Source organism: Artibeus jamaicensis, unplaced genomic scaffold (assembly GCF_021234435.1).
Source record: "Artibeus jamaicensis isolate MK-2021 breed Jamaican fruit bat unplaced genomic scaffold, CSHL_Jam_final contig_796, whole genome shotgun sequence".
NCBI classification, from domain to species: domain Eukaryota; kingdom Metazoa; phylum Chordata; class Mammalia; order Chiroptera; family Phyllostomidae; genus Artibeus; species Artibeus jamaicensis.
The window spans coordinates 6108-22264 of NW_026521976.1; the positions used below are offsets into that span (position 1 = coordinate 6108).

Below are 16157 nucleotides of genomic sequence, written 5' to 3' on the forward strand. Positions count from 1 at the left end.
AAAGCTATGTGCTATTATTTTGTACTTTTAAAATGAGGTTTAAGTAAAAATTTTTCACTTTTTCATTTGTATTTGAAAGATAAACTATTCAATGTCCTAACCATTCTCAAAACAGCCAACTTGAAGAGCTGTCCAAATGAGTCATCATTTCATCTTCTCCCAGGAATTTCATTCTCAAACTTTCCAAGGTGAATTCGTAATCAATACACAATGTCAGTAAAAACACTGTGCACCCCACTACCAAAATGAAAAGGCAAAATCAAAGTTCTGTGGTTGAGTTCATCCTCTTGGGCTTTTCAAATTTTCCCAAACTCCAGGAGCAGCTCTTTGGGATTTTCTTGGTTGTTCACTTGGTGACCCTGATGGGAAATGCCATGATCATAGTCATCATCTCCCTGGAACAGAGCCTCCACGTTCCCATGTACTTGTTTATCCTGAACTTGTCTCTGGTGGATGTGAGTTTCAATGCAGTCGTAATGCCTAAAATGCTTATGCTTCTCTCCAATGAGAAATCTACAATTACTCTTTCAGGATGTTTTGCACAAATGTATTTCCTTCTTCTTTGTGGTGTGACTGAATGCTTTCTCCTGGGGACAATGGCTTATGACAGATTTGCTGCCATCTGTCATCCTCTGAGCTACCCAGTGATTATGAACAAAAGTGTTTTCATGAAATTAGTAATGTTCTCATGGGGCTTAGGTATCATAATGGCTACTTTGCAGACACCATGGGTTTTTAGTTTTCCCTTCTGTGGCCCTCGTGAAATCAACCATCTCTTCTGTGAAACTCCCCCAGTGCTAGAACTTGTATGTGCAGACACATTTTGGTTTGAAATCTATGCATTCACTGGCACCATTTTTATTGTCGTAGTTCCTTTCTCACTGATACTCTTGTCTTACATTCGAATCCTCTTTGCCATCCTGAAGATGCCATCAACGACTGGGAGGCAGAAGGCCTTCTCCACCTGTGCCTCCCATCTCACATCTGTTACCCTCTTTTATGGCACAGGCACTATGACCTATTTACAACCCAAATCTGGCTACTCCCCAGAAACCAAGAAACTGATGTCGTTGGCTTACGCACTGCTTACACCTCTGCTGAATCCACTGATCTACAGCTTGCGCAACAGTGAGATTAAAAGAGCTTTGATGAAATTATGGCGAAGAAAAGTAGACTTACACACTCTCTGACTGTGCTGGGAAGCCATGAAATATTTATTTAGTCACTGTCTGACTGAACTCTTTTAAATTTAATACATGGTGGAAAAGTTTGCAGTTCTTAGCATGAGTAGGTTTAATTGGTTTAGTGTTTGAAGTCCAATAATATATTAGGGCTCCTTTTTATTGTGTACTGTTGTCATTCATTTCTCAGGGATATATCTGTTTTCATAACATATAAAACAATTACTTATCAGTTCCTCTATTGTGATCCTCCAGGTAATTACTGAATTATTCTCTAAGAAGAAGCTCCAATAAACACCTAGTTTAAGATGTGCTCATGTACTGATGTTTTATTTCTGTAGCATAGGTTTCTTAAAGTTGGACTGATGGGATGGAATGTATGTGCTCATACATTTTAATAGCTACTGTAGAATTACTCTTCAAAGTGATTGCAACTCCAGGTGGACCTGAAGGCCCTCCGAGAGGGTCGTGGTTCGATTCCCAGTCAGGGCACATGCCTGGGTTGCAGGCCAGTTCCAAGCAGGGGACTCATGAGAGGCAACCACACATTGACATTTCTCTCCTTCTCTCCTTCCCTTCCTCTCTAAAAATAAATAAATAAAATCTTAAATAAATAAAGAAAGAAAACTAAGTGCTTAATTATTTGTGCATATTTTCCATTTCCTCCAGTCATGTCATTAACTATCACATGGAAAGAAAGAAAGAATAATTTCTCACCTAGCAACATTTGAGACATTTAATCTTGCCTCCAATTTTGCATTGCTATTTATAAACAGGGAGGGGCCCCTTTGTTGAATTTATAAGACATGAGCTTCTATTGCTCTCAGTGTCTGCTCCAAGGAAGATAACAAAGGGGTAAAACATTATTCCCACTGTCACTCAGTTGTGGGAAAAACAATCTTTTAATTACTTCTACTTTTGCCACAAATGAGAAGATGCAAAGCTGGTTGGATTTCCACAAGAGGAAATTTCATCATCAAATGGTCAAAACCAGTTTGTGTAATATTTGAATGTCACATACTCTTTTCAGTAGGCATTGAACAGGCATTTGGAAGTCCTTTAATCAGATTGTGTCCCTTGGTGTCCTGAAATGTCCTCATAGCCCTCATAGAGGGACCAATTAAATAAGGCCCATCGAGAGAAAAACAACATCCCAAAGCCTATATCCCAAGACAGAGACACAACTTTCATTTCGATTTTTGTTCTTTCCTTCATTCGTTTAGTCCTTCATTGATTGTACAAGTTTTGTTAGAGGTGACTTAATGTGACTGTCCCTGGGGAAATACAATCTCTGTCCTTGAGGAATTCCATGTTGGCAGATTGGAAGGTCACTGATTTTGGGAGGTCACAGAGTTCAGCCACACCATTCCTCTGTCTTCAGGTGAGGAACAGAAGCTGAACTGGTAAAGCTGTACACGTGATGATTTCAAAGTCACAGTGGTTCTCCATTTAGTTGTGACTTTGACAAAAGTCGTAATTAAATGTTATGATTCTACACTAAAGAGCAGCAATTCTGGTGACACCAGCTTTAGTCTTATAGCAGCTAATAGGACAGATACCTGAAATCACACTTTCCTGGCTTGGAGTCTGACACAGAGATTTCCAACCACATGCAACGTGGAAAATAAAAGAGTGAACTTTTAAAATGTAAAACCTATGATGTCTCCCTTGGATTAAACCATGTCAAAACATGCCCTTATCATCATCTGATATATTTTTGACTGTTTTTCAGCTGATAAATTATTATTCTTTCCTTGGACCTCCTTAAAGTGTCCTGTCCTTAAGGCAACCAATCTTTTTTGGGAGGGGTATATTTTAAAATTTTTATTTAATGATTTCTTTCTTCATAGCCCTCTATTTAACTGTATATCTCACAGCAGTTGCCTGCTTGATATTTGACAGCTCCAGGCTGCTTTATGACACAGCTCCTTTGTTCCTTATCAGGCCCAGTGTGTCCCTGGGTGGGTTTTGTTGTGACTTCAACCTTTGTACAGTCCTGGTGTCCAGGAGTGGAGATGAAGGTTCTTAATGTGGTACCTTGCATAGAGTTCTCCTGCTCTTTATGGGACACACGGGCCACTTCTGCAGTTTCAGAAGGTTCAGAGATTCTTGGGAGTGAAAATCACTTCAGACACCCATCCAGATTTCCCACCACATGTGTCAGAATCTTTAGATTTTCCCAACTCTGGCTTCAACCTGGCATAATAGAACTTCTGTGATTAAGCACCAAATTATCTTTGAACCTCACTCATGGAAGTTGAACTTCAGCTTTCTCTGCCTGGTCATTGGGAGAGATGAGGGTGTTTGTGAACCACTGAAATATTCTTTGGCTCTCACACTTCACTTTCACTGGTTCACTGATTGTTCTCAGCTTGGTGGTTATCTATCTGCAGGGATCAGTGCAACACTATATGGACTATATAATTCTACTGTGCTTTGATTTATCAAGCTTCATCCTTTCCTACCTTTTGATGCCCAAATTCTTGCACTGGCTAGTACATTTTCTGACATAGTTACATCATGCTAAGTCACCATTCCTGAAAGCTTTTATCACAAAATGGGTGGCCTAGTATCTCATCAGATATTTTTAAATGTCTGCATGTGATTAAAAAGGATGTGCTTTCTTCTGCATTTTTACACAATGTTCTCTATACATGTATTAGAATTACATTGTGAATATTTTCTTTCTCCTTTTCATTTATTCATTTCTTCTATCAATTAAAGAGGCATTTACAGTATGCCACTGTGATTGACACTCTTAAGTTTCCCTGTGATTCAGTCAATAAATTCTGGGTATATTTTCAGCTGTATTATTGAACACTTCCAGGTTTAGAATTGTTCTACCTTCTTGGAGAATTGAACATTTTCTGTTCAATTATAAATGAATTATAATATAATTATATAAATTTCCTTTCATATAACTATTATTCTGGAATACCGTTTTCCTTCTTATGTTTAGCCTTTTCATATCCTTATGATTTAGATGTATCTACACTGAGGAGTGCTGTGGAGAAAGAATAAATCAGGGCAGCAGTGTTGTGGTTGGGGTTCAATTTTAAAGAGGTTAATTTGGGAGGATCTCATGGAGAAGATGCACCTTGGGCAAAGGGACATAAGGGAGTTAGAGTTTTCAGTGAGCATAGTCCATGTTTAGAACATTGGACTATGTAGAATATTGCTCGTGGGTATGAGAAAGAGCAAAGCAGCTGCATGGCTGAATAGGAGTGAACAAGGGGGAACTATTATGCCAAAGATGAGCCCAGAGAGCTGAGAGAGTAACAGGGTGACAGATCTTTAATCTATATTTTTTGACTTTGGCTTCAACAGTGAATGGGATAGGGTACTATGGGAGTATTTTGAACTGGAGGAAGGAAAGAAGGAAGGAAGGAAGGAAGGAAGGAAGGAAGGAAGGAAGGAAGGAAGGAAGGAAGGAAGGAAGGAAGGAAGAAAGGAAGGAAGGAAAGATTTGGAGATTATGGCAATTATCCCATGAGAGAAGGAACTAATTTGGACCAGAAGGTTAGCTTTACTAAAGGTGACAACTTTTTTAATCCTCACCTGAGAATGTTTTGTTGATTTTACTAAAAAAGATTTTACTTATTTATTTTTAGAAAGAGAGAAAAAGATAGGGAGAGACATATCAATCAGTTGCCTCTCTCACACACCATGAGTGGGGACCAAACCAGCAACTCTGGCATGTGCCTCGACTGGGAATCAAACTGGCAACCTTTCACGTTGTAGAATGATGCTCAACCAACTGAGCCATAGCATTCAGGGCTGTTTTATTGATTTTAGAGACAGAGGAAGGGGGCGAGGGAGGGTGGGATAGAAAGAGAGAGAAACATCCATTGGCTGTTTCCCATAAGGACTCTGACTGGAGATAGAACCAGCAGCCTTTCCGTGTGTAGGACAACGCCCCAAACAACTGAGCCACCTGGCAATAGCTAGGAAAGGTGAGGATTTTTTTTTAATTTAGTTATTTTTCAAGTACAGGTTTTGTCTATTTCTCCCATCTCAGCCCCCCCCCCCCCGCCCTGTCTCCCCATCTCCCTCCCATTTCCTCCCCCCGCCCAGTCCTCATTCCTGTGTCTTTCATACTTGTTCCTCAAAATTCCTCCCCATTCTTCCCCTTAAGTTCCCTTCCCTCTCCCCTCTGGTCACTGCCCACTTGTTCTCTATTTCAGTGTCTTTGTTTTTATTCTGTTTGCTTGTTTGTTTTGTTGTTTAGCTTCCTGTTAAAGGTGAGATCATATGGAATTTGTCTTTCAATGCCTGGCCTATTTCACTCAGCATAACGCTTTCCAGTTCCATCCATGTTGTTGCAAAGGGTAGTAGCTCCTTCTTTCTCTCTGCTGCATAGAATTCCATTGTGTATATGTACCACCACAATTTTTTGATCCATTCATTTACTGATGGGCACCTAGGTTGCTTCCAACTCTTGGCTATTGTAAATTGTGCTGCTATGAACATTGTGGTGCATAGGTTCTTTGAAATTGATGTTTTAGGATTCTTCGGATATAATCCTAGCAGTGGAATTGCTGCGTCAAAAGGCAAGTCGATTTTTATTTTTCTGAGAAAATTCCATACTGTTTTCCATAATGGTTGTGGAAAGGTGAGGATTTTTAACACTGTATTTTGAAATTGGGAAAAAAATGGAGCCACAGACAGGTTATGGTTTTCATATGCTTTCGGAGAAAAAAATGGACTCCTTGGCTTTTGGTCTGTGAAACTAAAAGCTTTAAGCTGCTGTTACTTTGGATGAGGAATGCTGAAGGTAGAGCAGGTTTTAGGAAAAAACTAAGCATTCATTTTGGACACATTAATAAATGAAAATGTGTTTACTTAATTTAAACTGTAATTATTAGTAGTCTATATTTTACTTCTGACTTCCTGATAACATGAGAGACACTTGCAGATTACTTAAAAGTTTCTGAGACTTTAGCTTTCTTTTTCCATATTTGGTAGCTGTTGTTCAGTTTTATTGCAAAGTATGTTATGTGTATGATTGCCACATATTTGAATGTATTAATATTTTCTTTCTGACAAGGACATAGTCAATTTTTATACATATCTCATCAGGACTTCTGCCAAGATGTAGGTGTAGGTGGAAGCACTGTGCCTTCTCACACAACCAAGTTTAAAAACAACAAACTTTTAGCAACAAAAATGGAGCCAAACCACTGAAAATTGAACTATACGGAAGTCTGACAACAATGAACCCTTCAGCCAAACCAGTAAGAGGGGCAGAGCAAGCAGCAGCAGAGTGGGGTCGGGGAGGAAAGATCCACCGGACCAACCTTGGTGCGCAACCCAGGTGCCCCAGCAGCCGTGGGCGGACCCCAGGTGTAGAGAAGTGGGTGGACCCACTGAGGGCCAACCGTGGTCACACAGTCGCGCGCACAGATAAACCGGTACAGGAGCCAGCGGTGAGACAGTCCCTGCAGGCCCCAACGATGGGAAACGGCAGAGGGGACCGCCATTGTCCCTTTCTGACCCCGCCCCCACATGCAGCGTGTTACAAACCAGTGACCTGGGTTGCCTCTCTCTGACCCACCCCCACGTACAGAGTCACAAACCATCCACCTGGGTGGCCCCGCCCTGGTGAATACTAAGGCTCCACTCCTCATACTTAACAGGCACAAACAGATCAAAGCATGGCTCAAGAACAACTCAGAGCCCCAGAGCCAATAAATCTAAGCAATGAAGAAATAGCCAAACTTTCAGATGCACAGTTCAAAACACTGGTGATCTGGATGCTCACAGAACTGGTTGATTTTAGTCACAAATTAGAGGAACATTGAAGGCTAAACTAACTGAAATGAAGGGAAATGCACAGGAAACCAATAGTAATAGAAACGAAACTGGGACTCAAATCAAAGGAGTGGACCAGAAAGAGGAAAAAAATGACCAAACAGAAAAGGATGAAGAAACAAGAATTCCAATAAATGAGGAGAGGCTCAGGAACCTTCAGGACATCTTTAAACATACATATCTCATCAATATTTGGGAAAAAATATAGAATTAGCAGCATAAAATGTGTTGTTTCTGTCTTATATTTACTCTCTCATTATTATCTGTTAAATCAAAATTTTATTATTAAAATATTACCACCTGTATGTCTTTTTGTCTATTTTATATGTCAATCGTTGAAGAAGTGTTAAACTTACCACATTTTGATTTTTGTTTTATCAATTTAGTACTACTGTGAGGACTTATAGTTTGATATTAACAACATTACATCCTTTTTACTCCCATTTGCATGTATCTGAAGTTTTTCTATACACTTTTCTTTGAAGTCCAATACACATATACGAAAGTGTAAAAACTGTAACTCTACATCCTGATGATTCCTCACAGAGTACACATGACCTGTATAACCATCGCCGACCAATACATACAAAACATCAGTATGATAAAAGCCCTCATGGCATTTTTATGGGAAATGGACCATGGGCAGCATTTCCCACACATGGGGTGTTATCCAACCATGGCGAGGGTTATGGGAAGGGCTCTTGGATTAGAAGCATTGAATGGAAATCCCCTTTTCTCAGGAGAACTGGTACATTTTTTAATGCACACAGATCAGAAGAAAGAAGCCTTATTGCTGCCAGGAGGGATTAATTTCCTTGAGAATGAATCCTACTGCAGGCATGTGGCAATGATAAGTAGACATAGGTAATCTGGCCACATCACCCAGTTCTGAAGAAAGCCATGCCTGCAGACTCATTTATGTCTTCACTCTGCTGGGACTAAGCCAATGGCTTACTAATTGTTCAAAGCAGTTTGGACTGATCCCTGAGTCTCTGGCTCTCACATGTGTCTCAGGATATTAATGATGTTATGTTTATGTTATGGACAAGGTAAAGGATTCAGAGAAGCAAAATGACTTGCTCTAATCATACAAAATAGTGCAGATTGCATGATTCCTAGTTTAAAATTTCTATCTATGAAAATAATTGTTGTGACTTTCTTTTCTTAAAAATTTTCAGTGACTCAAATGATCAAAAGTTCTTGGATGGGGCATCCAGGCTTTGTACAAAGCTTCCCTAGAATGTTCCTAGCCTCCCTTCACTTGTTTCTGACCACAACCAAACTGTGCCCCATCTAGTCAGATGCCCTGCCTGTAGGTCCCCTGACTTTGCTCACACCCTCACCCCTCACCCCACCACTCTCTTCTTTCCCCATTGACAACCTTTATGCAGCCTCTGCTTTCACCTCCTGTTGAGGGATGTCATGGTGAAACTGAGTCTCTTGTGTGAAGAGGCATTGATCCCTGTGGGAATGTGAGGGAGGGATGGCTCCAGGTTTGTGCTCTTGAGCTTTCTCCCTGGAGGGGCTACATTCAAGTCTCTTCAATTATTATGAAAAAGCTTTTTTGAAGTGATTTCACATTCCCCAGGGTGGGATTCTCCAGGGCATACATGCAATGTCATAAAATGTTCTAGAATCGGTGCACTAAGTCACTGAGTTGTATGTAAGAAGGTGGCGTTGGCTACAGGAAGAACTCCTGATACAGTAGTGGGAAACTTCAAGAGATGAAGTCAATAGGTAAGAAAGTGGAGCTCCTGCTGGTGGGTTTTCCATGTATATTTCTTCTCCCTGATAGTTGGAGATGCAGTGGAAAAGATTTACCTGTGCTCAGGAATCATGAGACATAGCTGAATCATCTGAGTGATTTGGTTAGACTCTTGGTTTTGATGCTATTTGTTTTTCTCTTCTTTTTAGAGAAGAATTCAGGCAATAATTAGGGGTAGAAGTATTTTGCATGAACTAATAACCAAATCTTAGAGGTTTGCAACTAGAAGGATACTTGGTATATATGTCTAATTCTTCTCTTTTTTAATTGCAAGGATAAAAGCTACAGAAGGGAGTGATCAGATGGTGTAAGGGTCTTCTAAGTTATAGAGAAAATAAGAACGTCTGTGGTCAGCTACTCTCTACCACTCATGAATATTCTGTTTTATAGCACACTGACAGTGAGTCCTAAAAGGTTTTCTTTTTTATTTATGTGATACCCCAGATTTTCTGATTTTAAGAAAATCTATCCCTTTTTAAATATTAGCAACTGAATATATATTATTCTCTTTTTCTCATTAGAAGTGGGTTTTAACTGTTTGATCCTGTGACCACATTTTAGTAATTTTAGGTGAGTTTTTGATATCCAAATTTTAATTACTATGGTTAACAAAGCCATTTAATTTTAATGGATGATTGTGGTCAATCACAGAAAGAAATCAACCTGCCTTCTGCCTTCTAATGTTCCAGTGATCTGCACTCAGACAACATGAAATGACTTCAGCTTACTTTGTCCTTACTGTGTTCTGGGTTTCTCACCTCCCAGGCTGTGTTTGCTGGTTTGCAAAACAGCATACAAAGGACAGTAGGCCTCGATTGTAATAATAATGTGTCATGAGATACCTCTGACCTGAGCATTCCTTTTTTCTATTTTCTCCTTCCTTGTAATGTGACTTCCACTGATGACACCTATGATTATGGTTGTTCACCCCACCCCCACCCATTCAGAATTAACCTGACCCTCTTTGAAATGTCTAACCCACTTATTATTTATTTTTGCTTCCCCAAAGTTTTGTGTGCTGGTTTCACTTTTTTGAAGACACTCAATTCCTTAAAGTCATCCTGGATTTTCCTCATTTCCCTCCCGGTTTCATCAAATATCAATCTAGCATTTATTATTGGTCAGGGATTGTTTTAGATATTGTGATCATAGCAAAGAACCAAAAAAAGTCTTCAAATCCTGGAATTCATGTTTAATGAGGAAGTTAGATTTTATATATACTATATATAAAATATATTTACTTACATATAAATTATAATATTTAACTTATAGATATAAATGAGTTTATAGTTGTATGTTAAATATATATTTATAATGTCAGCTGGCGGCCATGGAGAAAATAGAGCAACGTATCATGGGAGAAGTTAGAGGGTACTAAGGGAAGGGTGGAATGCTAGTTTATGTAGCCTTTCCAGCTCTCTGTTCAGTTGTAAGATCAAATGTGTGCCTGAGATGACTGAGCCTAGAAAACTTTAGTTGCTTAATTAGTGTGTGTTGAATAACTGATGATGAAATGAACTTCTTCATGAGAAGACAAATTGGAGGAGAGAAAGAAGAAAGAGAAGGAGAGAGTGGAAACAAGGAAATTAGTTTCAGAATGACCAAAATTGGACTTTTCTTAAATCATCATGGTCCCATGTATGAGCCAGACAGAATTGGCTCTTAAAATTTCCCATGCAGTCCAATTTTAATGTAATTGGCTATGACCAGTCTATGCATAGACAAGTAAGACTGGAGGCAATTCACATTATTTACAGATCACTTAAGGTAGGTGTATCTGAAGCACAACCCCCCTTTGTTTGTTCTGTGGAATTTTCCTATTCAGCCAAGTCACATACGTGTATGATATATATTTGTTATAAATACAAAACAACTTTGCTATAACTTTGAGCTATGAAGTTGTTATCAAAACTTTGTGGGTATCTTTTTTCACTTGTCCACTTTTTAGTACTTTATTTTTTGTAGTCTTAAATTTCATATTATTTAAAATTGGGAAAAATGAATGATACTGATAGTAATGTCATGAAGATGGAATCTAAATTATGTATTTTGTTTTAAGGCTATATTTAAACCTCAAACTACATAATGTAAAAGTTGCAAAAGAATTTTGATATATTTTGTACTTTACAGACAAGATTTCTGAGCCAGAATTCTTTACTTCCTCCTTTCTATGTGAAACATTCATTAATCTGAGTAAGTGAACATTCTCCATAATTGCCACACTGAGTTTCTGTCCAGGTGAGTTCTTTTTTGGATCATGTGCCAAGCACACCTGGGGTAAGTGTAAACACTTCTCAGCTATTGGACAGTGACTCCATAATTCATGTACTATGTCCATAAAAGCAAAACATGCTCTCCTACTGAAATGAAAAGGCAAAATCAAAGTTCTCTGGTTGAATTCATCCTCTTGGGCTTCTCAGACTTTCCTGAACTCCAAGAGCAGCTCTTTGGGATTTTCTTGGTTGTTTACCTAGTGACTCTGATAGGAAATGCCATGATCATAGTCATCATCTCCCAGGAACAGAGTCTCCATGTTCCCTTGTACCTATTCCTCCTGAACTTGTCTGTGCTGGATGTGAGTTTCAGTGCAGTCATTATGCCTGAAATGCTGGTGGTTCTTTCCACTGAGAAAACATCAATTTCATTTGTGAGTTGTTTTGCACAAATGTATTTCATTCTTTTTTTTGGTGGGACAGAATGTTGTCTCCTGGGGACAATGGCTTATGAGAGATTTGCTGCAATCTGTCATCCTCTGAGCTACCCAATGATTATGAACAAAAGTGTTTTCATGAAATTAGTAATAGTCTCCTGGGTCTCAGGAATCATAGTGGCTGCTGTGTCAACATCATGGGTGTTTAGTTTTCCATTTTGTGGCCCAAATGAAATTAGTCATATCTCTTGTGAAACCCCAGCAGTGCTAGAACTTGCATGTGCAGACACATTTTGGTATGAAATCTATGCATTCACTGGCACCATTTTTATTGTCATAGTTCCTTTCTCACTGATACTCTTGTCTTACATTCGAATCCTCTTTGCCATCCTGAAGATGCCATCAAACACTGGGAGGCAGATTTTTCCACCTGTGCTTCCCATCTCACCTCTGTTACCCTCTTCTATGGCACAGCCAGTATGACTTATTTACAACCCAAATCTGGCTACTCTCCAGAAACAAGGAAAGTGATGTCATTGGCTTACTCACTTCTTACTCCTCTGCTGAATCCACTGATCTACAGCTTGCGCAACAGTGAGATGAAAAGAGCTTTGATGAAGTTATGGCAAAGAAAAGTAGACTTACACACTCTCTGACTGTGCTGGAAAGCCACGAAATATTTATTTGGTCACTGTCTGACTGAACTCTTTTACGTTTAATAAATGGTGGAAAAGTTTGCAGTTCTTGGCATGGGTATGCTTAAATTTTTGACTTCTCCAAATCTGCTAATGTAGTAGGGTTATCTATATACATGTTTTTCATAGATGCATCATATTCCTTTATGCTTCAAAATACTTTTTATCCATAAGTTAAGAAAACCTATATTCAAACCTTACTTGCTGCAGGTTTCACCCAAGTTTATGGGTTAAGCTCCTTCATAAATTTACTTTAATTTCATCAAAGATTACTAAACTTTTACCAAATCTGTATAATACTTTTCAATTGAACATCAAAGTAGCTTCAGCAAGTTAGTAATATTATTTCTTGGTATCTTGAAATTTCTGTCTCATAGCTCTTTAAAAAACCAATACAAATAAGGCTTACCTAAAACAACGAAGCAAACAAAAAGAGCTATTAAAAAGGAAAAGGGAACACTGAGTTTCCTTTTAATCATTCTTTAGTTCATTTGATCATTCATTGAGTGTAGAAATAAAATTTTTTAATACCTTATTTTGTTTATTTTTCCAGCTTTCATGAGATGTAATGGACAATTAAAATTATATATTTAGAGTAGAATGTGATGATTTGATATATGTACACTGTAAAATGATTACCACAATCAAGTTAATTAACCCATCCTTCACCTTACATAGTTAGCTTCTTTGTGTTTTGGTTGACAACACCTGAGATCTATGAGACAATTTCAAGTATACAATACATTATTATTAGCTACAGTCACCATATAGAACATTAGATCCTCCAAACTTATCTCATCTTGCAACTGAATATTTGTGCCCTTTGACCAGCACCTCCCTACACCTCCCTGCCACCCCCTGCAGCCCCTGGAACCTCCATTCTACTGTCTGTTTGTATGTTAGACTTGAAATTTTTATTTACATATATTTATATAAAATTCCACATATAAGTGTTACCATACAGTATTTGTCTTTCTCTCTCTGGCTTATTTTACTTATCATAATGCCCACCAGGTTCATTTATATTGTCATAAATGGCAGGATTTTCTTCTTTTTTATGACACAAACATATTGTATTATGTTGTATATATATCACATTGTTGAATCCATACCTCCATTGACAGACATGTAGATTGTTTTCATATTTGGCTATTGTGAGTAATGCTGCCATAAACATGGGAGTGCACACACCTCCTCAAAATCCCTTCTTCTTTTTCTTTAGATACATACTCAAAAGAGGGATTGCTGGATCATATGGGAGTTCTATTTTTAACTTTTTAGGGAACCTCCTTTTCGTTTTCCAAGGTGGCTGTAGCAATTTGTATTTCCACCAGCAGTGCACAGGAGTTGTATTTTTTCCACATTCTTGCTAACACTTATCTCTTGTCTTCTTGATGATAAATATTCTAACAGGTATGACATAGTATCTTACTGTGGTTTTGATTTGCATTTCCCTAATGATTAGTGATGTTTGAGCACAATTTCATGTACCTGTTGGCCATTTGTATGTCTTCTCTGGAAAAGTGTCCATTCAGTTCCTTTGCCCACTTTTTGGTTAGGTTGTTTTATTTTTCTGTTATTGTGCTGTATGAGTTCTTCATATATTTTTGATATTAATTCATTAACAAATGTATGATTGGCAAATATTTTCTTCCATTCTGTAAGTTGCCTTTTCATTCGGTGAATTATTTTTTGCTGTGTAGTAGCTGTTTAATTTGTTGTAGTCCCATATATTGATTTTTGCTTTTTTGTTTATGCTTTTGATCTCATGTCAAAAAAACAATTGCTGTGACTAATGTCAGGGAATTTCTCTCTATATTTCCTTCCAGAAGTTTTATGGTATGAGTTCTTAGGTTTAAGTCTTTAATCCAGTTTACTTTTCATAAGTGGTGTAAGAGAGAAGCTCAAATTTTATTTTTATGTATGTGGTTATCGACTTTGCCCAACACCATTTATTGCAGAGATTATCCTTTCCCCACTGAGTCTTCTTGGCTCTCTTGTCAAATATTACATAACCATATAGGTGAAGTTTTATTTCTGTGCTGTCAATCTTTATGCCAGTCCCATACTGCTTTAGTTACTATACCTTTGTAATATAGTTTGAAGTTAGAAAATGTGATGTCTCCAGCCTTCTTATTCTTTCTCAGCATTGTTTTGGTTATTTGGATTTTCTGCAGTTCCATATTAATTTAAGTATTTTTTCTAATTCTGTGGAAAATTAGGAAAAATACTAATTGCCACTGAGCTTTTGACAAGGATTACATTGGATATATAGATGGCTTTGGGTAGTATCAACATTTTAACAATATTAATTTTCCAATCTATGAGCAGGAAATATTTTTCCATTTATAGTGTCTTCTTCAGTACTTTTCATCAGAGTGTTTTAGTTTTCATTATACAGATCTTTCACTTTCTGAGTTAAATTTACTCTTTTTTTATGCTACCATGAACAGATTTGTAAAAGTTATTTTTGTATATTTTGTTGTTAGTGTAAAGAAATGCAACTAATTTCTGAATGTATTTTATACACTGCAACTTTAGTGAATTTGTTGATTAGGTGTCACAGTTTTTTGTTTGAGTCTTTAGGATTTTCTGTGTATAAAAGATCATCTTGTCTGCCAACATAGACAAATCTTACTTCTTCTTTTCAAATGAGGATGGCTTCTGTTTCTTTGTCTTGTCTAATTGCTGTGACTAGGATATCCCTTACTCTGTTGAATAGGAGGGGTGAGAGTGGCACTGTTGACTTGTTCCTGATTTTAGAGGAAAAGCTTCAACCTTCACCTTTAGTATAATGTAAGTTGTGAGCTTGTCACACGTGGCTGTTATTATGGTGAAGTATGTTCCTTCTATACCCACTTGGTTGAGATCTTTTATCATCAAAGGATGTTGAATTTTCTCAAAAACATTTTTCTAACTGTTGAGATGATATAATTTTTAACTTTCATTTTGTTAATGTAGTGTATCATGTTTTTTTAATAAAGATTTTATTTATTTATCTTTAGAGGGAAAGGGAAGGAGAGAGGGAGAGAAACATCAATGTATGGTTGCCTTTCGTGGGTCCCCTGCTGGGAACTGGCCTGCAACCCAGGAATGTGCCCTGACAGGGAATCGAACCACAATTGTCTGGTTCGCAGGCCCGTGCTCAATCCACTGAGCTACACCAGCCAGGGCCTAGTGTATCATGTTTTTTAAGCAAATTTTATTGATTATGCTATTACAGTCATCCAAATTTTCCCCCCATTGTTCCCCTCTGCCCAGTAACCACCTTCCTTCTAGCAATCCCTCCACTTAGTTTATGTTCAGGCATTGTACATATAAGTTCTTTGGCTTCTCCATTTTCCATACTGTTCTTAACATTCCCTTGGCTATTTTGTACCAGCAGTTAAGCTTCTGAATCCTTGAACATTTTCCCCCATTTCCCTCTTTACCACTCCCAGCTGTTAAGCCTCCAAATGATCACCATACATATAGTTTTGTTCCTGTTCTGGTTATTTGCTTAGTTTATTTGTTTTAGATTCAGTTGTTGATAGTTGTAGGTTTGTTGTCATTTTAATATTCATAGTTTTGATCTTCTTCTCTTTCTTAAATAAGTCCCTTTAACATTTCATGTCATAATGGCTTGGTGATGATGAACTCTTTGCTTTATCTTTTCTGCGAAGCACTTTATCTGCCCCTCCATTCTAAATGATAGCTTTACTGGATGGAGTAATCTAGGTTGTAGGTGCTTGCTTTTCATGCATTCACTTTGATTTCTCAAAGTTTCTTTTGAGAAATCAGCTGATAGTCTTATGAAACCCTTAACCTTTGACATTTTAATTATAATGTATTTTGGTGTGGTCCTCTTTTGATCCAAATTGTTTAGGACTCTCTGTGTTTCCTGAACTCGTATGTATATTTCCTCTGCCAAATTATGGAAGTTTTCTTTCACCATTAGGAAATAAGCTGTTAGTTTCTTGCTCTTCTTCTTCTTCTCCTCTTGGCAGCCCTATGATTTGGATGTTGGCACATTTGGAGCTATCCCAGAGACTTCCTATGGCATCCTCATTTTTTTC

At 37.9% G+C, this 16157-nt stretch overlaps 1 protein-coding gene and 1 pseudogene across 1 annotated transcript; both read left to right on the top strand.

The window, feature by feature from the left end:
- Positions 1–245: 245 nt before the first annotated feature.
- LOC128628525 (olfactory receptor 10A3-like) lies at positions 246–1190 on the top strand. The gene has a single exon (XM_053672933.1). It carries the CDS (start codon positions 246–248, stop codon positions 1188–1190), a length of 945 nt encoding a protein of 314 aa, XP_053528908.1.
- Positions 1191–11044: 9854 nt separating this feature from the next.
- LOC119049512 (olfactory receptor 10A3-like) lies at positions 11045–12063 on the top strand (annotated as a pseudogene).
- The last annotated feature ends 4094 nt before the right edge of the window (positions 12064–16157 follow it).